We start from the raw sequence: 23,184 nt of genomic DNA on the forward strand, positions 1-23,184 counted from the left end.
GATCCTTCCTTAAAGAAAAATACACATAAAAATAAATTGGTTAACTGTCCTAAAATGCTAGAACGGCCAGGAAATGATGAATTATTTTACATTAAATTTTTGTGAAACTAACCACTCCCCCCTCTAATATTGTTTTTGTTAGCTTTGTCTCTGTCAAGTTTTCAGTATGTTCACACATAATTTTCCTTAGCCCTACAATTAATTCAAAGTCCGAATGGCAACCCTCCCCATATTCTCATTGCATAGAAACCCTCTTAAAACTACACATAATCATCTTAAAAAAAAAAAAAAAAAAAAAAAGCATGCATATTTTCCCATAGAAAAAAAAAAAACAGTTAACTGCCCTAAAATGCTAGAATGACCTGTAATAGGAAATTATTTTACATTCAATTCTAAAATAATTTGTTTATCTTTCATTAAAGTTTTTCATGACATTTTATACATAATTTCCTAAAAAGGTAGAATTACATTTTGGAGGGGTGGTCAGAAGGAGTTGAGTGGGGTTAAACAGAAGGTGTTAATCTACAATAATACCAAAGAAATATTGCAATATATTAATTTTTAAATGGTCTTATGTTTAGATTTAAGTTTTTTGTACATAAAGCACATTACAATTCAACTTTGAGTTCTCCAACTTCTTTTCTGTTTATGGATACATGGCATTTTTAAGGAATTGCTGCATATTTATGCACATTTACTGCAGATTATTTGGAAACCATAAACTTTGGGAGATTTTCAGTTGCATATTCTGATTCCTTGTACAAAAATACACTTATATGGTAAATTTCATTTCTTAGTCTTGTGTTTTAACAAAGATATGACATTTTTACTGAAAAAGTAGTGTAAAAAATGTGACGAAACGCATATGGTCTTAAAGAGGGAAAAATATCCAAACGTGTGAGGCACAAAAATAGCCATAACTTCCTTAATTTTAATCAGATTTAAAAAATTTAAAAAGATTCTTTCTTAGCTCATCAAGCTCTTTCTATGCATACCAATATTGAAATATTTCAAGCTATTTCAATTTTTTCATGTGTATTGCTAATATAAAATGTTCTCTTGTATCTATACTGAGCATATCTTATCTTTCAGTCTTACTAAATATTCGGTTTGGGCACCAAATCAGAATTTCTAATAGCAAGTAAATCATACTCTAACACTTTATCCTAATCCTAAACCTACTAAACCATATCTAACCATACATTCCTAAACTTACAAAACTATATCTAACCATACATTAACTCATCTCTCTCAATCCAATACTGTAGCAAATTTAGCTGCTTCCATTGCATGAATTTTTACCTATACCGTCTCCCAGTAAAAATGAAAATGGAAAGCATAGTAACACCCTTTTTTAACCACGTGTGAGGAGTGAAAATTTTCTGGAGAAGTTAACCTAAATGCCCGATTTTTTCAGGAGATATTAACCTAAATAACCAATAAATATTAACTACCCATGCGGGGTCGCAGAAATACCTGGATTAGGACCCAGGCGCGGGGCGAACCCCCTCGGAGCTGATGGACCCGTAGGTCTTCCCAGGTCATCCGTCTAGGAGAAGGAAAACTCTGAAACTAAACCTAGGGGAGGGAGGCCTCTTCAGTCCTGGACGACAACCTTCCTAGAGCTGGTGACTCAAACAATCACCGGTTGGCAAACCTAAACTGCTTAAGGAGGAAATAGGCTCTGTCTATCACCCGGCTTTCATACTCCTTCTTTGCCTATTGGCCAGGCGTAGAGGTACTATCACAGGGACTCGTCTGAATCACCCAGTGGTTGACCTTGTTTCCTGACTAGGGCAATGAACGCCGCTTTTCCACGCTCCCGCTACATCCCATCCCCCTAAACTGGACACAGTGGGGGGGGGGGGCTTCAGTGTCATATATGTTGTGCAGTTGGACTGGGCTGGCTTTGCCTAATGGATTGAGGGTACCGGATTGACAGTTCCTGGCTGCTGTTTCCGACTGATAGTACAGGCGCCCTAACTCTTTGGTAGCGCTTAGAGCGGCTGCTCCATCAACAGTTGTAAAATATCGGGATGTTTGTAGTGCCATGTCGCGCATGGAAAGGGACCCTGCACTCATCCCCAGTGGGCTTTCCTGAGGCCACAATCCTGTGGGTGCGGACAGCTGATGGTCTACTTGTATTGCATGTCTGGTATTCTGCACAACTACTTGTCCAGCACTCACTCACTCACTCACTCACCCTAACTGAAGCTTTTAAATAAAATAAAATGAAATGACAGCTCAAGCAAAAGTTACGTTTAAACCAGGACCAAAATCAAAGAAAACCATCCTGCCTCCTTCCTTGAGGCTTGCATTTACTAATATCCGCAGGCTTAGAACTTAGATGATGTGGAGTCATTTCTCCTTGTAAACACCCCTTAGCATTAAGTGAAACTAACCTTCACTCCTCCATTCCCTCTAACCACTTTAATATGCCTGGTTATCTCCCACTCTACCGTAAGGACTCGGACAGACATATGTATGGACTTGGAGTCTATATTCGTAACACCCTCCCCCTGACTAGAGAAATAAAACTAGAATCAGAGGACCAGGCCTTTAAGTGCTTCAGACTAAATATGCAACACAATATTAGCTACTTGTATTTTCTCTACCGCTCTCCCTCAAACCACGACTATACCCTAATAAACAAAGTCTCAGACAACATAGATATAGCACTCTCTCTCGATACTAGCGCACAAATACATGTATTTGGTGACTTCAATGTCCACCACAGTAACTGGCTAGGATTCTCTAATCACACAGACGTAGCTGGTAGCGCAACACATAGCTTCTCTATATCTCATTCCCTATCTCAGTTGGTTACATTTCCGACACGTTTCCCAGACCAGCAAGATCAACATGCCTCACTTCTAGATCTCTTCCTGACAACGGTTCCCAATGACTGTACAACAAATGCCCACAGCCCACTCGGGAATGCTGATCACGCTGTGATAATGGTAGAAATCAGCCTAAATTCTCGCCCTAAAACTGAAGACCCACTACTCAAAACAACGAGGTATTACAAAAAGGCTGATTGGGAAGCCATCAGGGAGCTCATCAGAGATGCCCCATGGCAAAATATCTTTTACTCTTCCAGCGGAACAGTGTGCAAACGAGACCACTGAATGTTTCAAGACTGCAATTGAAGTGCATGTTCCTGCACGGAAATTCTATAGCAAGCCCCACTCTCCCCAATGATTTACTTCTGCTTGTGCAGCTGCCATTTGTCAAAGGCAGCATGCGTTCCGCAAATTCAACCGACATAAGTCCAGCTCAAATAAACAGAAGTTTATAGAAGCTAGAAATAATTGTAAGAGTGATAGAGACAGCTAAGACAGATTACTCTGAAACCACCAGAAAACGCATCGAAGCACGGAAATTAGGAACCCGGGATTTTTGGAAAATCTACAACAGCGTAGTAAATAATGGACAGTCAACTATTCCCCCACTATCAAACAATCATGAGGTTGCTTGCACGGTAACTGACAAGGCTAATCTGCTTGCCAGTCGGTTTGCCTCAAACTCCACACTGAACTCGGTACACCACTCACTCCCTGATTTTCCTCTGCGAACAGACGCCACACTAGATGATTTGAAAATCACCTCTTCTCAGGTACATGCTATTATAAAAAACCTAGACACCTCAAAAGCATGTGGACCAGATCTCATCCCGGCTGTGCTATTAAAAAAATACTCTGCCAAGGTTGCTCCAGTTCTGTCCAAACTTTACAATAAATGCCTTAACGAATCTTGTTTTCCCGACTGCTGGAAAACCGCCTCTGTGGTACCAGTCTTCAAGAATTCTGGTGAAAGAACTGACCCACTAAATTATCGCTCCATTAGCCTCCTCCCGCTTTTCGCCAAAATATTTGAGTCCTTAGTTAATCAAGCCCTAGTCCAGTACCTAACAGCTACTAAACTCCTGACTGACAAACAATATGGATTCAGGCAAGCCCGTTCAACAGCAGATATCTTAACTGTAGTTTCTGAACGTATATACCGTTCATTGGACAAAACAGGGGAGGGTAGAGCGGTGGCCCTTGATATATCTAAGGCTTCTGACAGGGTATGGCACGATGGTCTTCTAAGGAAAATGAGATCATATGGAATCACTGGAAGAATTCATAATGTAATTAAATCCTTCTTAAGTAATAAAAAAAATCAAAGTTGTCCTCGACGGTTGTACATCCAAACAATATGACATAAATGCGGGAGTCTATCCTTGGACCTCTATTATTCCTGATATTCATAAATGACCTCTCTGATAAAATTGTTTCGGAGATGGGTATATTTGCCGATGACACCACTCTCTATAACAGATATGAGGGGAAAACAAATGAACACATATCCAAGGAAATGGCAGAAACACTAGAGGATGACCTCAAATCCGTAGTGGATGGGGACAAAAATGGTTGGTCACATTCAATGCTGCTAAGACTAATCTTGTTTCCTTCAATAACTACAAGAAACCTTCTCTACCGCCAATAGCAATGGCCAAGAACACATTGCCTGAAAGTACTTCTTTTAAACTCCTCGGCCTAACGTTTACAGGGAATATGAACTGGAATAGATACATTGAGAGCATTGCCAAGGCTGGTGCAAGGAAGGTTGGCTTCCTCTATCGTGCTAGAAAACTACTTACGCCTGACAGTATCCTATACCTCTATAAGGCAACCATTCACCTATGTATGGAGTACTGTTGTCACATCTGGGCTAGTGCATCTGCTGCTTGTCTCTCGCTCCTGGACAGGGTTCAAAAGAGAGTCACCAACCTGATAGGTCCTGAACGGTCATCTAGGCTTCAGCCTCTGTCCCATCGACGAGATGTTGCATCCCTCTGCCTGTTCTACAAATACTTTAATGGTGAATGCTCTGACGAACTGCAAACACTTGCACCTCCCCGACGTAACTACCCCCGACAAACCCGACAAGCTACTAAGTCTCATCCCTTTACAGTAGAGATCCCTAGGTGCAAGAAAGCCTTTTACTCCAATGGTTTCTTCCCCAGAACTGCGGGTCTTTGGAACTCCTTTCCGGGATTCTGCTTTCCCAACTGCAATGATATGCAGAAGTTCAAGTGTAATGTTAACAAACATCTTTCTACTCATCTTCCCTTCATAATGATTCCGCTAATTAAGTCCCTAATAGTAGCCCCCTGCTTCAAAGTGGCACTGTGCCTTGTTTGGGGTGAAAATTGAATAAAAAAAAAAAAGAAAAGATTTTCCTGATTTTTTTTTGCTGTATAAAATTTCATGACAAAAAGATCATGCAATAAAATGCTGATTAATTAAAATAAAAAAAACAAACCAGTTTTGTACCTTTGTTTAAAAGAGGTAAATTTAAGTGGAAAATAAGAAGCTGTATGAGAATGACAAAGGATGGGCGTGAGAGTAAATAGAAACTACATTAAGTCCTACAAGACTTTTGATTTAAAGGACGGTCAGCTAGATTTAATATAGTTTCTAATATTTTAAGATGATAGGAGTGCGACTAAGAAAAGATAAATCAACACCGAAATTAGAAGCACAAATGCAGTTTTTTTTTGTTTTTTTTTAAATAAGATGTTCGCCAATTGAAGACTCATATGCCTCCTATAAAGCTGGACCCTAATCATAATGACAATATGCCTTGTTTGGGATGAACGAAAAAAATAGAAATTCATTTCGGAACATCTAGTAGTAAATATTTTATGTATTTTTGTATGCACATGTTATTTGATCCTTACAACTAATCTTTAATCTGTACTTCCAATGTAGTTAAAAGTACAACCTACAGCTAAGTAAAAGAATTATTATAGTGGGGAAAAGAACATATTTTTGAATGGATGTCAGGATCAGTTTGGGCGAAAAAAAAAAAATTGTGTTGAAGAAAAACAATACCTCTGTATAGCCAAAAAGATATACTTAGCATGTCTATAATATTACTTAGCCAAGGTAGATGAAGATAAAAGGATATCATTTCACAGAAGCAGGTTTAATATTGCAGAAATTAGTAATTTTACTTCAAACCACTACCATTGTTATAGAGAATCTTGATAATAAACTTTATTTTATCAGCTAGCTTAATCTTGCAACTTAAAACTATGAGTAGGTGTTTTAATTAAATAATTATTTTGTTTTGTAGGTAAAAAAAAGGGGGGGGGGAGGGCAGCAATAATTATAAAAACCAGTAAATGTAGTTTCTGGTTTACTTTAAATAAGAATGTCAAAAGTGCTTCTACATACTAAAATGTCAAGCAGTGGAAAAGAAGAGTTAGTTTCCTTGTTCAGAGTAAACTTAAAAGCTGGATGAATATTAAGAGATGCGAATACATGGTCTGCTTCAGCTTCATCTATATATCTATTCTATATACTTATAATAAAGTAAAGTTGATTTTTCTCCTCTCAAGTAAAACATTAAAGTGCTGCATATAATTCCAATATGATCATGATTCCTGTCACTAAATGATATCTTTCTAGAAATTAACAGTCACTTTCATTTGATTTTGTAATTTCTTACATTAATTCTGATTATTTTGACTCTCACAAATCAATCTTACTTAGGGCGTATCTTTCACTTACTCTATTAAAAAAACAAAACAAAAAAAAAACTTTCTCATCAAATACCAGTATTTCCCTTTCATTGCATAGTTTTTCAGGCTCAGGCCGCTATAGTTTCATTTTCTTATCTTGTAACATATACAATTGCCTTTGGTAAATATAAAATGCTCCCTCATGCTTATGACCTTATTTTTGCTGCATTCTGATTGGTCTTTTCCACATACCAAAAATAAACATCCTGCTATTAGCATCGGATAACAGACCATATATTAAAAAAAATGTATAAAAACCCATCCACATATTTTATGTTATACAAATTTGTTATTGTGCAGAAAATTAATATTTCAAATGTTTTGGAAAAGAAATAAGTAGGTTAAGATTTTATAGCTTGCAAATAGAAGACATAAGCATAGTTTAATTTATTGTTTTTCTTGCTAATTGATCTATGATATATTATATTACTGAAACTGGATCTTGTTTGTCTCCATGCACAATGGATGACCTTAGAAAGAGATGGTGTCATCAATAAAAGCAGATTGAAAACATGGGAAGAGATCTTTTATGACATCATGAATTCTGAAGTAACAAAAAGGATGACATCATTCATTAAAACAGATGACCTTCAATTATTTGTTGTTTATGTGTGGAAAGTGAATGTATGTATTCTTAGCCTAGACAGTTCAAGTATATGTACATTATAAATGTGGAAGAGTATAAGAAGACTACAGCAATGCAGGGAACTGAGTGTTAAAATGATGTGATGTATCGACAAAAATGAACAAATGAAAGAGCTTGTTTTTTTATATCTTCATATATCCATTTATTTTCCAGATCAATCACAAATACAAAACAGTAAAATAGACTTACTGTTCGAGATAGCGGTTACCCCAGTTATCTCAAACAATAAGTTTATTTTACTGTTTTGTATTTGATCTGGAAAATAAATGGATATAAATCATAAAAAACAAGCTCTACAAGACCCTCTTTCGTTTGTTAATATGTCACATCATTTTAACACTTGGTTCCCTGCATTGCTATAGCCTTCTTATATTCTTCCACATTTATAATGTACACATACTTGATGAACTGTCTAGACTAAGAATACATACATTCACTTTCCACACACAGACAACAATTGAAGGTCATCTGTTTTAATGGATGATGTCATCCTTTTGTTACTCCAGAATTCACGCTAATACAACAGCCGCTTCCCCGTATTGCTATAGCCTTCTTATACTCTCCACATTTATTTACCAGCAATGTTTCAAGCAATCTAACTTTCCCTATTTGTCTGGGCGCGACAAAATAAAAATGGCTTCAGTTGAAAAGTATTTCTACTTTGAGGACAAAACAAATAATTGATCCAGTTTAAAAGCCTGGCACTTATCAAGAAAGAAATATTTGATTTGAATAAATAACACAAAGTATGAGTGATAGTTGTCAAAACATATATGCCTCTCTGAAAGCGGCAGCAATAATTATTAGCTGTGGCTGCTTTATTAATGCATGGCAAAGTTAATGATATATTTAACAATATACTAGATTCAGGTCTTGTGTGCGTATATATATATATATATATATATATATATATATATATATAAACAAGAGTTTTCTCACATTTTTGAAAACATTATTGTGCAAGGTTAATTTGAAAATTTAAGAAAACCAAATAATGTTATGAAATATTTTATCAAATGATTAAAAAGAAAAAAACATTTTCCTTCTTTACTTTTCTGGTGATATTAATCCAGAGTGGTCAACCCCTTGTGGAGAGGGGAAAGGATACATCTGTTATAAACAATTGCAGTTAGTCAGAAGCAATGTGCCTGGCTGGCACAAATTTTAAACATGAGTTTTGGTCACATTTTTGAAAACATTATTTTGTAAGGTTAATTAGAAAATATTGCAAAACCAAATGTTATGAAATATTTTAAAATCATTTAATAACATTTGGTTTTGCAATATATATATATATATATATATATATATATATATATATATATATATATATTCATTATTGTATATATCAATATAAAATGTTATATGCAGATACATTTTATGCATGAATTCCATGAATTTTAGCCTGATGAGTTCTACCAGGGTTGAAACACAAAATTCTGTGTAGTTTAATTGTCATATATGAGGGGCATTCCAAAAGTAATGTCTCCTATTTTTATTTTTATTTTGCTCAAATGGATCAGAAGATTGCAAATTCATTTTTATGATGACGGAACTTATGCATTTATGACCTGAAAGTTTCATCTCGGTCTCACAGTCAATATCTGCAACAAAAAAAGTCATGGACATATCGATACTCTATGGCTTACTGGGATAGCTTCTGTACATTTATATCTGATCTACCTCTGCATTCCATGTTTAAAAACGATGTGTCCTCTATAGTATCAGACCTGACCGAATGGTTAATTGTAGGCATAGACAGATTCATACCATCCAAAAAATTCCAACAAAAACTTAACAGCCAGCCATGGTTCTCCCCAGAATATGCTGCTGCCATCACTTTTTCCATAGCTACCAATGTAATAGATGTACTGAGACTAAAGCTGCTTTCAGGACTGCCAGCAACCACTGTAAAAGAGTAATAAAAAATGCAAGAGAGCTATATGCTCAGTCCATTTACTCCAAAGTAGCTGAGCAGCGGCTTGGTTCCCACCAGTTTTGGCAAATAGCAAACAGGATCCTGAACAGAAGCACGCATTCTATCCCAACCATCATCAACGGACCTGAGGTCATTTCATCAGCATCAGACAAGGCCAAACTACTTGCCAAGAACTTTGCAGCTAATTCTACCCTATGCGATGAAGGCCATCAACTTCCCGTATTTCCTCCTATAACAGACAACATGCAATGCAACATAGAAATATCTGTGTGTGAGGTCGCCAAGCTAATCAAGAACCTTGATTCCAGTAAAGCAACTGGCCCTGATGGCATTCCAATTATAGTGTTGAAAAAGCTTCAACCAGAACTTGCCCCCCATACTTACAAAACTGTTTAAGCCTTGCCTTAAGGAGAAGTGCTTCCCAGCACCCTGGAAAACCTCATCAGTATGCCCTGTATTTAAGAATTCAGGTGATAAGTTATCTCCCTCTCAGTACAGACCAATAAGTCTCCTGTGTGTCATGAGTAAGTTGCTGGAATCCATATTAAATAAAGTAGTCAACCACCTCAGCAGAAATAACCTTTGTTGTGACATGCAATATGGTTTCCGTTCTGCCAGATCTACAGCAGATGTGCTAACGATTATATCTCATAGGATTAGTGAATCTCTCAACAAAGGTTTCCTTTCTAGGGCAATTGCTCTTGACATATCAAAGACCTTTGATAAGATATGGCATAAAGGCCTACTTCACAAGATGTCCAGCTACGGTATAACTGGAAATGTTTTCTCAATTATTAAATCATTTCTCTCTGATAGGCTCATAAGAGTAGTGGTTGATGGGCAGAAATCAGAGGCCCAGAGTATTAATGCTGGAGTCCCTCAGGGATCCATCCTGGGCCCAACTCTCTTCCTGATCTACATCAATAATCCCCCTAAACACATACTTAAATCATTCGTTGACATCTATGCTGATGAGACGACTATCTATGGCAACACATCAAAGGCTGTAAATGATGATGTTCTCTCTGATTCTCTCTCCTCTGATCTTGAGCGCATGGTACAGTAGCGGAAGAGGTAGCTGGTTACCTTTAATGCATCTAAGACCAAGCTCCTATCTCTACATTATAAATGCTCTGGCATCAATTGAAATGGATGGCTCTCGTCTAGGGGAGGCCCCATGTTTTGATAAGCTTCTGGGTTTGACCTTTACTCCTGATCTGAAATGGAACACATACATCAAGTCTGTGGCCAAGGTCGCTGGGAAGATGGTGGGATCCTTCTACCGTTCCAGAAGATATCTCACTGCTGATGCAATTCTTTATCTATATAAAAGCCAAGTACGTCCAAGGATGGAGTACTGCTGCCACATATGGACAAGAGTTGCTAAAACAGCCTATCCTGCCTTGACAGAGTACAAAATAGACTTCATGGCTTAGTGGGGGATGCTCTTTTCTCTTCCCTGCAACCTCTCTCCCACAGAAGAGACGTTGCGAACCTGTCATTACTTCCATGGCAAGTGCGTGTCTGAGCTCAAATCTTTCATGATAAACACCCGTCGAGCTGAAACCACTGTCAATAATTTCCCCACTCTTTATCTGTGCATAAATCAAACATAGATTCCATGAACAAAGCTTCTATCTTAGAAATACATGCCTGTGGAACTCTTCCGTCTGCCTGTTTCCCACCTGACTACAACTTGGATGTCTTTAAGTCCAACATAAACAAATTCCTGATGAACCGCCCCCTTAAGTAAGACATTTTATTAAATCTCCAATACTAAGGATTACTACAATACTATCCCATTGATTACTGTACATGCAATAACCCTTATCCCCGAGTGGCTTTTGGGCCTTGATAAGTGGTGACTACCATGTAAAAAAAAAAAAAAAAAAAAAAGCCGAAGCAGAGATGCACCATTAAATTCCTGGCAGTAGTGCATTTAGAATGGTGGTGATGACTATGTAGAAAAATAATTTCCAGAGCACAAAAAGGTGTCTTTGTAGCTCTTCCGAAAGTATCCTGTACCTCTATAAGGCCACCATTCGCCCATGTATGGAGTACTGCTGTCACATTTGGGCTGGTGCATCTACTACTAGTCTCTCGCTCCTAGACAAGGTTCAAAAGAGAGTCGCCAATCTGATAGGCACTGAACTGGCATCTAAGCTTCAGCCTCTGCCCCATCGGCGAAACGTTGAATCCCTCTGCTGTTCTACAAGTATTTTAATGGTGAATGCTCTGGTGAACTGCAGACACTTGTGCCCCCATGACGTAGACACGCTCGACAAACCCGACAGGCACCTAAATCCCACCCCCATACAGTAGAGATCCCTAGATGTAAAAGATCTTTCTACTCCAGTAGTTTCTTCCCCAGAACTGCTAGACTCTGGAATTGCATTCCAGGTCCCTGCTTCCCCAACTGTACTGACATACAGAAGTTCAAGTGTAACGTGAACTGACATCTTGCTGCCCAAACTCAAACATAGTGCCCCAGTAGTTGTTGCTCCTGATAGTAGCCCTCTACACCAAAGTGGCAATGTGCCTTGTTTGGGGTGAAAATGTAAAAAAAAAAAAAAAAAAAAAAAAAAAAAAAAAAAAAAAAAAAAAAGGAGGCTTTACTTTTGGGATATTCTCTTATATTTTCATAACTTACTATATATATATATATATATATATATATATATATATATATATATATATATATCACTCACAGCCTCACTGTCTACATAGATATGTAACCTCTTGAGTCAAAGATTGTCTATTTTCTTTTTATCCTTCTGCTACTTCATTTAGGAGGTCATAAAAGACGTTCCAATATCATTTACTTCTCTCTTTGAGAAGGAATATATTGCCAATTGCCTGAAGTGTCCCTACCAGGAAATGCGGACGGAGTTAGCCTGGCCAGAATACTTCTCTTTGATGTTGACTTGTCAATCCTACCTTATGTCATATCTTCCTGCAGTGGGAAGGAGAGAAATACTAACGGATGATGTCATCCTTTGTGTGCATGGCGATAAACAAGATCCAAATTTTTAGCAGTATCTACATATGATAAATACCGACTTCAATGTGTCACATGTGGTTTAGTTATTACTTAAATTTCTCTTATGTAAACATTGGAAATAGTTATTTATGAAATTTTTTGAAGCGTTGTTTATTTGAGACAAAAACAAGGGCTTATCTGGACTTGCACCAATTTTCCTGTTAATAATGACCTATAACTATAATCTCAGGCCCAAATAAATATCCATCCAAAAAAAGCAAAAAATCATATAACAAAATAATTTGCAAAGCGCAAAGTTCAAGCCAAAATAAATAAAAACTAGGCGCTCCCTCAAACGAACTGCGTACAACATCAGAGCCGATGCGTAATTTGCTAGAGGGGCCTCTCTCGTGTACGTCTGCCAAAAAATCCAATATTGCTTTAATACAAAAATTGTTTTATTAAAATATTTTCTTATGCAGACTTTTCAATAAATATTTTTACAATTATATATTTATACAATAAATGTTTGGATTTTCAAATATTTGTGTGTCCGGAAAATAAAAAAAAAGTTTATTCACCATGTTATTTGACCAAGAAGAAATTGGAGTTATCGCCCCCTTACAACGGCGCCATCCGTGTAATGCAAAAGTGCCACAATTATTTAAAAGGATAACTTTTAGTGTTTATTTAGAATTAAACCAATTTTCGAAACAAAAATATAGAAAAATAATTTTTTTTAAAAACTTTGCTGTGTATGTACTCATCATAGATCAGAGATGTCATCTTCCAAAAATCATAAATTGATCAAATACTTTTTTTTTTTTTTAACTAAGAAAATCAAATTTTATGACGAAGGGAGACGTTATGTTTTGATTCGCCATGTTGATTTTTTTAAGTTCTGCATGCGTTTGTTTACTTCCGATTTTTACTGACCCTTCTGCTTCATGATAAATACCCTGAAAAAGTCACTTATACCGATTAAAAAAAATATTCTAAAACAGCCAAGTTCTAGCAGTATCAGAATTTTTGTAGGAATTTTTGACACCCCTAACACGAAACTGCGAATACAATATAAAAATCTCGTAATTTCTCTGTTAAAAGTGGGTTATTTATTTTCTTTATGGATTATACTTCCAAAATAAACTATTACAGTTGTTTTAAAAGTAATAAAAATATTTTTATTTTTTTTTTAAAACAGTAATGAATTTTCCGAACTCAATATTTTTCAATTTTTAAACTCAATATTTTTAAATTTTTAAATTTTAAAAATCTATCAAAATTTTTCTATTGATTCTATTTTTACGATATTTTCAGGGTCAATGTGAAATTTTATGTTCTTTCCAATAAACCGAATATAATATTTTAGACAAACGTTTTTTTTAAATTCACGCCCCCCCATTTTCACGCCCCCCCATTTTCACGCCCCCCCCATTTTGAAATGTCTATTAAAAAGTAAATAATTAATTTATGTTTAATAGGTTTATATATCACAAATTGAAGAGAAAAGGTCAATAAATAATATATTCAAATTTAAAACAAAAAAAAAAAAATCAGTTTTTTAGAAATTTACCTGTAAAGTCCGAAGTTTAAAACCTTATTTTATAAGAACACATTTTTTCTTTTTGTCTTTTTTTTTTTTTTTTAATGAAACCTTGGTCCTTGCTCCTTTAATTGAAAAAAAAATTAGGGCTTGAATTACATTTTTCGAGGAGTTATAAGCTTAGAAAGATAGGGGGTCGAATAATTTACGCCTCTCATTTTGAAATGTCTATTAAAAAGTAAATAATTAATTTATGTTTAATAGGTTTATATATCACAAATTGAAGAGAAAAGGTCAATAAATAATATATTCAAATTTAAAACAAAAAAAAAAAAATCAGTTTTTTAGAAATTTACCTGTAAAGTCCGAAGTTTAAAACCTTTTTAAAAAAAAAAAAACACATTGTTTTGTTTTGTTTTTTTTTTAAATAAAACCTTGGTCCTTACTCCTTTAATTGAAAAAAAAAATTAGGGCTTGAATTACATTTTTCGAGGAGTTATAAGCTTGGAAAGATGGGGTGGAATTATTCACTATTTTCACGAAATTTCTGACACTGCTAGCCAAGTTCATTTGCTTATTTTAAAACTGCTAAACATTAATCAGTAGGAACTTCCAGGGTATTCCTCGTGAAGCAGAACAGTCAGCAGAAAACGGAAGTAAGCAAAAATATGCAAAACTTTAACAAAGGCGCCATGTTTAATAAATAAGGAAAAGACAACTTATTACGAACTATGAAGATCAAAATAGGACTTGTAATAATAGCTGCAATTTCGTATTAAAATCGTTATAACTCGTAAAGAATGATTTTACACACACATAATACACATAACTAATACATTTACGTGATTTTCGGAATATGCCATCTTAGTTCTGTGACGGATACGTACATAGTTTTTTGGTAAATTTTTACGACGTATCCCAGCGTATTATAAACACCCCAACCTCCCCATGTTAAGAACGGCTTTGAAGGTTGGGTGGATGGGTGTTTATTCCGAAGGCCGTTCTTAACATGGGGTGATTCTTTTTTTTTTTGGGGGGGGGGGGTTATTCGGTTCGAAAAACCGACAGTTTATCGGTATATGTTAAAAAGACAAATGGCCGCGTGCTCGCTGTTGAATACGTTAAGTTTGGGAAAATGAGTCCAAACTAAAAAATCATATAACAAAATAATTTGCAAAGCGCAAAGTTCAAGCCAAAATAAATAAAAACTAGGCGCTCCCTCAAACGAACTGAACTGCGTACAACACAACATCAGAGCCGATGCGTAATTTGCTAGAGGGGCCTCTCTCGTGTACGTCCGCCAAAAAATCCATATATATAAATATTGTTAGAAACTCACTCACTATATGTTACCAACACAAAAATAATGGTAAAACTATACAAACACCGTGACAGCGAATTAACCCTACCCCTAACCCTAATCCTAACCGTAACGCTGTCACGGTGTTTGTATAATAATACCAAAATGATAGGTTTAATTCTAAATAAGCACACTTTTTTGCTTATAGTGTTTCAAGTTTCGAAAATTTCTGTCCATTTAATTTTCGGCTTCAAGTAAAAAAAAAAATAAATAAATAAATAAACTTAGAAAATCTGTTTCGCACTTAAAACTTTTAAGAATGACAATTTTAAGCCGTTTTTATTTCGTTCAATGATTTTATCTTCTCAAAATGTTTTTTTTTTCTAACAAAAACCAAAACAAAAAAGTTTTCCCGTAAGAAATAAAACGATAAATGATTTCTGTACTAAAATCGAGAAAGAAATTCATTTGAAAAAATTAAAATTTGATCCAACTCTAAAATTACAAATCATGGAGAGGAATAGTTGGGCTAGAAAGAAATAGACAAACAAACATTGAAAGACATTTGGGGGGGGGGTAAAATATTCAGAAAATAAATCAGAAATAAAATGGACTTTTTGTGGACGGAGAACTCAAAAACTGAAGATTTGTGTTCGGATTTCATGTCGAGAAACATGAAAAAAGACTTTTGATAAAATAAAAAAGGTATTGAAAAACGTAATTAAAAGGAATGATCAAATCTGAACATCAAAGATATTCCTTCTAGATATAAAATGAAACAATTTTAAAAACAAGAAAAAACAGGAACGAAAAAAGTAAATGAAGAAAAATAGTTTCTTTTTCTTCCTTCTTTAATTTACCTTCGTTCACACATTTGGCGACTAAATCTAAAATTTGGAGTCTTTCTTTTTGACTGGAAGTAGTGACTTTCTGGGCAAACCGCTTCAGAACCTCAGCATTCTAGACAAAAGAAATCGCAAAGTAAATAAATAAATATCTTCGAAAGGTATCGGATTGTGAAAAAATCGCAATAAAGCCACGTGTGGATGAAAGAAATGGTAGAAATTCTTACTGAGATCGGAACGTCCGCCATTTTGATTATTGTGCAAAAATTGTCATCGTCGGATTCGAAGCCAACTTTTCGTATCGCAACCATCAAAATTTTATTCTAACAAAAATAAAAGGCGTATCGCATTTTAAACTAAAAAAGATCAGAGAAAAATAAATCATTTATTTAAAAATGTTCAACCGGCACATTAAATTAGATTTTATATATTATAGAAATTTTAAACGGAAATTGACGTAAGGGAAGATTTTCGAAAGCGAGAATCGTGTGAACACGTGTTATTCCCGATTCCGAACGAACCAGCACTTCAGTTTGACGTTTTCTCTTCACGGTAAAATAATCCCTGATTTAAAAAAAAAAAAAAAAGAAGCAGTTTATTATTCATATTTTAAGTAAATCTTAATTATCAACCTTTTCTCAGAATAGATTGTCAGTTCTGTCTTAATTGGTTTTATTAGAGACAAAATAACGAAACCAAAAGAAAAAAAAACAAACTTTTTTATTTTTAAATCTGAAAGTAATGTTTATTGATCTTGGTGATTTTTTACTGGCGACGGCGTACTAAAAAACAAGTTACGACAAAATTTCAATTTTTGTCAATGCAAATATGGCAACATGTTTTGTAACACGTTAAACTTATGATTGTAACACTTTCACTTCTTTTTACAATTGAGCTATAATTCTACGATTACTTTTTTATAAAGACTTTTTTTCTTTTTTAAGTGGTGTTTCTAGAGTTCCACAAGTGGCAAATCTCCACATCTGTTGACAACTTGAATTATGCACAAGACTTGTCATTTAGTGGATAAATGTAAGATTCCAGCTTGTAATGAAAACGAACATGTTTAAGGTCGTGTTCGTTTAATAGATTAATCATTAAGTGTTTAGTTCTGGAACCTAATTTATTAAACTTTCTTGATACAAATATAAATCTTTCCTCGTTTTTATTATATTTTTTTTTTTCAAAGAAAATTCAGACATTAACTTTTAATTGCCATCTTACATGTTTCTAAATTTTTTAGATGAAGATTGATAATTCGTATTATTTGGATGAGTCAGACTACTGCTCTTATTTTGAGTGTCTTTTTCACAACGTTTCAGTGATATAACCTTCAGGTGTACCTTGTTGAACTTGGGAAGCTACACAGAATTTTGAACAAAACCCATTATTTAATCCCAAAAGGTAGCATGCTCTCATTTCGTCAACCATGACTGATTAGAAGGCTTAAGTAATTTGCACTTGTATTTTTAGTGTCGCCCGCACTGAGGATTGAACCTTTAACATCCAGAAGAGTATAACTTACAACTGAAGTACTTTATCCACTATATCACGAGTACTCACGAACAATTTTAGTATAAATTTTAAGGCTCCTAAAATTCATACTATAGGATTGTCTGTAAGGACCCATGGCTTAAATAGGGTTCTGTTCGGCAGAAAGATTCCTTGAGTTAGACAAGATACACCTGAAGAAGGTTGGAGGTTAGATCGACTGAAATGATCTGCGAATAACACTTAAGATGAGAACAGTAGTCCGAATATGACAACGGTCATGGAAACAAACATCCTAGGGTGGAGTGCACTCGTGCATATTGTAAAAAGTCACTGACACTCGAACCCGAAATGCGACTGATAAGAAACAAAAAGGTGACATATGCAAATTAAGACATTGTCGAATTTGAGCAAATAAAAAGCCGGTATTTCTTTTGTTAGTAGAACATTCTGTTTTGACTCCCGAGTTGTTTGAACGTATGGTTTATTCGTATGTCTGTAGGAAGAAAAATACGGATTTTTTACAAACCTTGAAACAGGAAAAGAAAAGGATTGTCGTTTTTGTGTGTGCTGAGAATATTGCAAGCTGAAGTAAAGTTTTTCTTTTGTACAAACATTTAACAGTATTCGGCAGTTCAAAGGCAAACTAATTTCAACACTTCATCGAATAATATGAGCTATCTTATATGTTTATATAAATACGATCTCTACCAATAAACTGAATCTAAAAGTTTAGCTATTTATAGGCAACTTATTTTTTGTTTCTGAATTAATTTGAGTTGAGTCAATTCTTTATTTTTTAGACCCAACAAAAAAGGGTTATAGTCAAGATTTTCTGCTTGTTCTGACTTCCAGTTTCTGCTTTGCAGATGAGACAATGGTGATAAGCATGATACAGTCCCTTCTGATTAATAACTCTTCCTTTTGAATAATGTAAAACCCCCTGCTCCTCTGCTTGGTCATGCCTGATTATCCAGCCATATGGACATCAGAAACGAGAAGTCAAAAGGAGCAGGCAATCTTGACTATAACAACAACAACAACAACAACAACAACAAAAGATTGACAGTTGTATTAAAATAGAATAATTATTAATGGACGTTAGAATATGTTTGAAGATGCTCACATCAATGGTCAGATTCATGCATACATACACTGATTCAACGATAAAAATATGCATACATATTTAATTACACATATATGTACACTACACACACTCACTATGCTCACATTTACAGCCTGATCACTTATAGACATGCACCAACAAGATACACACACACACACACACACGCATCTACAATCATGTATACACATAATTAGTGACTGTAACATCTTGTGGCAAGTGATTAATTTTGAGATCTACCTTAGGTTTTAAGCTGGGATCAAAGTGTAGCAGCTGTTCGTTTTTTTTCGGATGTTGAAGGATGGATCCTTCTAGATTGAGAAAATTTTTAATTTTTTGTCCTTATCCAGAGTGCCCCTTTTTGTGTAGCTAAATTTTCACCACATTAAAAACTGACCCTATATCTAACTTTGCCACCGTGAGGAGGCAAGTGACTAGGTATTCATATTATGTAATTATTTACATATTGTTTTGTTTTACACACCTTCACCCAAAACAAGGCACATTGCCACTTGGACATAACGGACTACTAATTGGAACCTTGTCTATAAAAGATGTTGGTTTACACTGCATTGGAACTTCTGCATATCAGTGCAGTTTGGAAAGCAGGTAGCAGGAAGGGAATTCCAAAGTCTAGCCATTCTAGGAAAGAAACTATTAGAGTAGAAAGCTTTCTAGCATTTAGGGACCTCAACAGTGAAGGGGTGTGATTTTGTTGCTAAGCGGGTTTATCGGTGATATGTACATCGAAGGGGCACAAGTGCAATGAGTTCATCAGAGCACATTCCATTAAAATACTTGTAAAGTAGAGACAGGGATGCAACATTGCGGTGAAGGGGCAGGGGTTGGAGCCTAATTGACAAAGTGGGATCTGTTAGATTGTAGACCCTTTTCAGGCCCTATCCAAGAGAGAGTGGCTAGTGATAGATGTACCAGTCCAGATGTGGCAACAATACTCCATGCATAGGTGAATGGTGGCCTTGTAGAGGGACAGGATACTCTCAGGTGTGAGCAGTTTTCTAGCATGATAGAGCGAGCCCACCTTCCTTGCAGCAGCCATCGCAATGTCCTCAATATTTGTTCTAGTTTATATTTCTCATGAATGTTGGGCCGAGGAGTTTGAAGGAAGAATTCTCAGGTAGGTAGTTATTTGTTATCAGTAAAGGCAGTTGGAGAGGCATCTTGCAATTGTTAGTCTTACTAGCATTAAATATTACCTTCCATTTATGTCCCCCATTCTACTATGGTCAGGAGGTCATTATTAATTTTGTTAAATAAATATGTACAGAGTGGTCCCCCAAAACAGGCCCTATTTTATTTTTCATCTCCAAATTGTGTTTTACAATTTTTTCTATATTTTTCAGGTGATGGGAGATTATTTTGGCACAAATATGGATTCAAGTGGATGCTATGCTACACAGAAGTGGATAAAAATCAAGACATAGTTTGCCACAAAATAAATTCTTATGATATAGCGGGAAATATTTTAGCAGAAACAGTGTATCTGATAGACTGATAGAAGGACAATTCAACGTTTGGTGGCCAAATTTCAGGAGACAGTAAGTATGGCAGACGTACACAAAGACCACAATGGTCAACATCATTCAGTTACAATATTCAGATTTTATGGGAATGCCTTGAGGAATCACTCAGAAAATCAACACGCCATCTCTCACAAGAAAACTGGCATTTCGGGAACATCAGTTTTGAGGATCCTCTATGATGACCTTAATATCTTTCCTTACAAAATTCAGATCTTGCAGAGGCAAATCAATTACAATAAAGCAGAACAAAAAATATTTTTGTGAAGATATCAGTCAAAGGATTGAAAATGACTCTGATTTGATTTTCTTTAGTGACGAGGCTCACTCTTACTTAAGTAGGCATATTACCAAGCAGAATATGCGCTTGTGGGCTTAAACTTCACCCATGAACATGTCCATTGCCTTCTTAACTAAATAAAACATAACTGTATGGTATGTGATTGGATGAAATGGCATCATGGGACAATACTTCTTTTAGGAGGAGAATGATAATCGGGTGACGATAGACATAGACTCTTACATTGCATTCATACGGACAAAGTTCATTCTTGCACTAATGATAGCATTTCACTCCATATTGAGATCCATCATCGGGCAATGCCCGAGGCATCTTTCAGGTCTGTATCGGAGCGTATCTTCACATCCTCACAGGCTGTCCCCTGCAGTGATAAGGCTTCAATTTTAATCAGATTTGAGGGAATCAATCTCATATGATTTATCTACTATTTGGTGAAAAGATTTAAAAAAATCTCCTCTGAAAATTTGACATCGAAAAGAAAATAGAGCACTTGTATTTCTTTAGATATTTGTTTAAAACAATGTGTTTGTACTTTTTTGTATTGAAAAGCAGTGTGAAACTTTTTTTTCATTTTGATTCATTAAAATACGTTTTTTTCTTTTTTTTGTGTACTATTTATATTATTTGGACTGCTGTTCAGAACAATCTATATATCTATAAAAGTGAGAATGTATGTGTGTGAGGACACTTCTCAACCTATATACTCAACAATTTTTTATCTACAGACTTGAAATTTGGTATATAGAATATTCAGACATGTGAAAAACTTTTTAATCTGTTTTCATCCAGAAAAAAGGCTAAAAATTGAAAAACTTGGGGGACATCAAATCTATCTATACTCCTATAAATTCGTTTTTCTTTTGTCTGTATTGATATTCATATTAAAAACCCTCTTTTCTATTTATTTAAAAAGAAAATACAATTTTCTTATATGTGGGTATTGGAATTGCATTCACTAGCAAAAGATCTAGCTAATTTGCATATTCTTTTAAACATTCATTTTAATTAATTCCCTATTAGTGTTTTCGGTTTTCTTATGGGATGATCATCTTTAGTTAACTATTGAATATAATTATATTCATGCAAATATTCTAAATGATTTATACTTGCATAATATTTGCGTAAAAAGTTTACAGTAAACACAAAATTGTTTTCATAAATATTTATATATACGTATATATTTTTGTTTAATCTATAAAAGTAAATGTGTCTGTGTGTGTAGATTTTCCTACGCAATAAGTCTGTCAATTTTCAGTTTACAGACTCCAAATTTGATATACAGGGTACTGAGATCTGGGAAAATCTTTGTAATCCGTGGTTGGCCAGAAATTCGGCTGTTAAGGGGTCAAAGTTCAATGATTTGACCTTTGAGAACTCTACCAAACTCCTCCGCCAATTTTGGGTCTAAACACTTGAAATTTTAGATATAGGTTCCTTGGACATGGATAAAACTTAATAACATGATTTGAGCCCAAAACAATAAATGTTAAGTGGTCATAATAGGGGTCAAAGCTAAAAAAAATTGACCGCTTTTTTATGCTCAACATGCACATCCAAACACCCAGGCAACGCCGGGCTGAAATGCTAGTATATCTATAAAAATGAAATTGTCTGTGTGTGTACATTTCTCTACTACATTATTCTGTCAATTTTCAGTCTACAGACTCGAGATTTGACATAAGGGGTATTGAGATTTGGGAAAATCTTTCTAATCGGTTTTTGGCCAGAAATTTAGCTGTCAAGGGGTTAAAGTTCAACGATTTGACCTTTGGAAACTCTACCAAACTCCTCTGCTAATTTTGGGTCTAAACACTTGAAATTTTAGATGTAGTTTACTTGGACATGGATCAAACTTTTTAACTTAATTTGAGCCCAAAACAATAAATGTTAAGGGGTCAAAATTGTGGTCAAATTTAAAAAAAATTGACCTCTGCGGTCTCTACCAAATTACTCAGCCAATTTTTGGTGTAAACATTTGAAATTTTACAAAAAAATGTATTCTGATATACGGCAAGCTTTTTAATCGGTTTTTGGCGGAAAATTTGTCTGCCAAGGGTTCAAAGTTCAAAAGATTTTACCTTTGTGGTCTCTAGCAAACTATTCAGCCAATTTTGGGTTTAAACATTTGAAATTTTAGATGTAGGTTACCTGGACATGAGTCAAACTTTTTAAAATATATATGCATATGCACATAAAGTTATGAACAATACATAGGGTCCGAGCAAAGCCGGGCTGAACTGCTAGTTTTTATCTGTTTGTTTCGCGACTACAAATGCACGACCGTGAAACATGACAACTTTTTTATGTTATGAATAAGTAATTTTGAGAACACTTTTTGGAGATTGTGTCAAGCTGGCCTAAGGATTATCGTATTTGACTCACTGCCTTTAGGTTTTGGTTTCTATCTCAGCTTGAGTATTTTTTTACTTACAAGAAGTAAAGAAAAACAATACTCACCGGCCCATATTTCAGTTTCTTTCCGTTTTTTTTTTTTTACTTCATTTTTTTAAGGAATTTAATGTTACATTTAATACCGGGCAATGCCGGGTACAGCTTTTAGTAAATAATATTTGAATAAAGACATAATATAAATCATCATCACAAAACTTTCAGAACATTATCTTTTTTTTTAAATTACAAATTTTGTTTGTTTTGTTTGGAAGTCAATTTGTAAAAGCCATTCATGCATGCCAACTTGTAAAACAGATGTTAAACAGACAAAAAAAAGAAAAAGAAGAAGCTAAAAATAGTTCAATGAGTTGTCTTTTTTCAGTATTGACAATAAATATAATAAATAAGAATATCCATAAACATTTATTTTATAAATATGTTTATTTACTTTTATGAATGTATTGGATGTAATTTTTTTAAAAATAAATATGTTTATTATTATCTATAATA

General features: G+C 34.9%; 1 protein-coding gene and 1 long non-coding RNA gene across 3 annotated transcripts in view; one reads left to right on the top strand and one right to left on the bottom strand.

Annotated features, from left to right (window-relative positions):
* LOC145292386 (stalled ribosome sensor GCN1-like) overlaps positions 1 to 16,188 on the bottom strand; it is a 113,606-nt gene extending 97,418 nt beyond the window's left edge. Inside the window, exons 1-2 of the mRNA XM_080138717.1 lie at positions 16,055 to 16,188; positions 15,843 to 15,942 (exon numbers count right to left, since the gene is read on the bottom strand). Coding sequence (XP_079994843.1) covers positions 15,843 to 15,942; positions 16,055 to 16,138 — 184 coding nt within the window. The 5' untranslated portion in view covers positions 16,139 to 16,188. The remainder of the gene's footprint in view (positions 1 to 15,842; positions 15,943 to 16,054) is intronic.
* A 58-nt stretch (positions 16,189 to 16,246) lies between these two features.
* LOC145292395 (uncharacterized) lies at positions 16,247 to 20,885 on the top strand. 2 transcript variants are annotated; one of them, XR_013869591.1, is made up of 2 exons: positions 16,247 to 16,379; positions 19,806 to 20,885. It is a non-coding gene; the product is annotated as an uncharacterized LOC145292395 (long non-coding RNA). The 2 variants fall into 2 exon arrangements; XR_013869590.1 differs by lacking the exon at positions 16,247 to 16,379 and adding an exon at positions 16,740 to 16,859 and having other exon boundaries at positions 19,806 to 20,103.
* Positions 20,886 to 23,184: the final 2,299 nt, after the last annotated feature.

This window comes from Euprymna scolopes, chromosome 2 (assembly GCF_053919585.1).
Source record: "Euprymna scolopes isolate OS-2025 chromosome 2, ASM5391958v1, whole genome shotgun sequence".
Lineage (NCBI taxonomy): Eukaryota > Metazoa > Mollusca > Cephalopoda > Sepiida > Sepiolidae > Euprymna > Euprymna scolopes.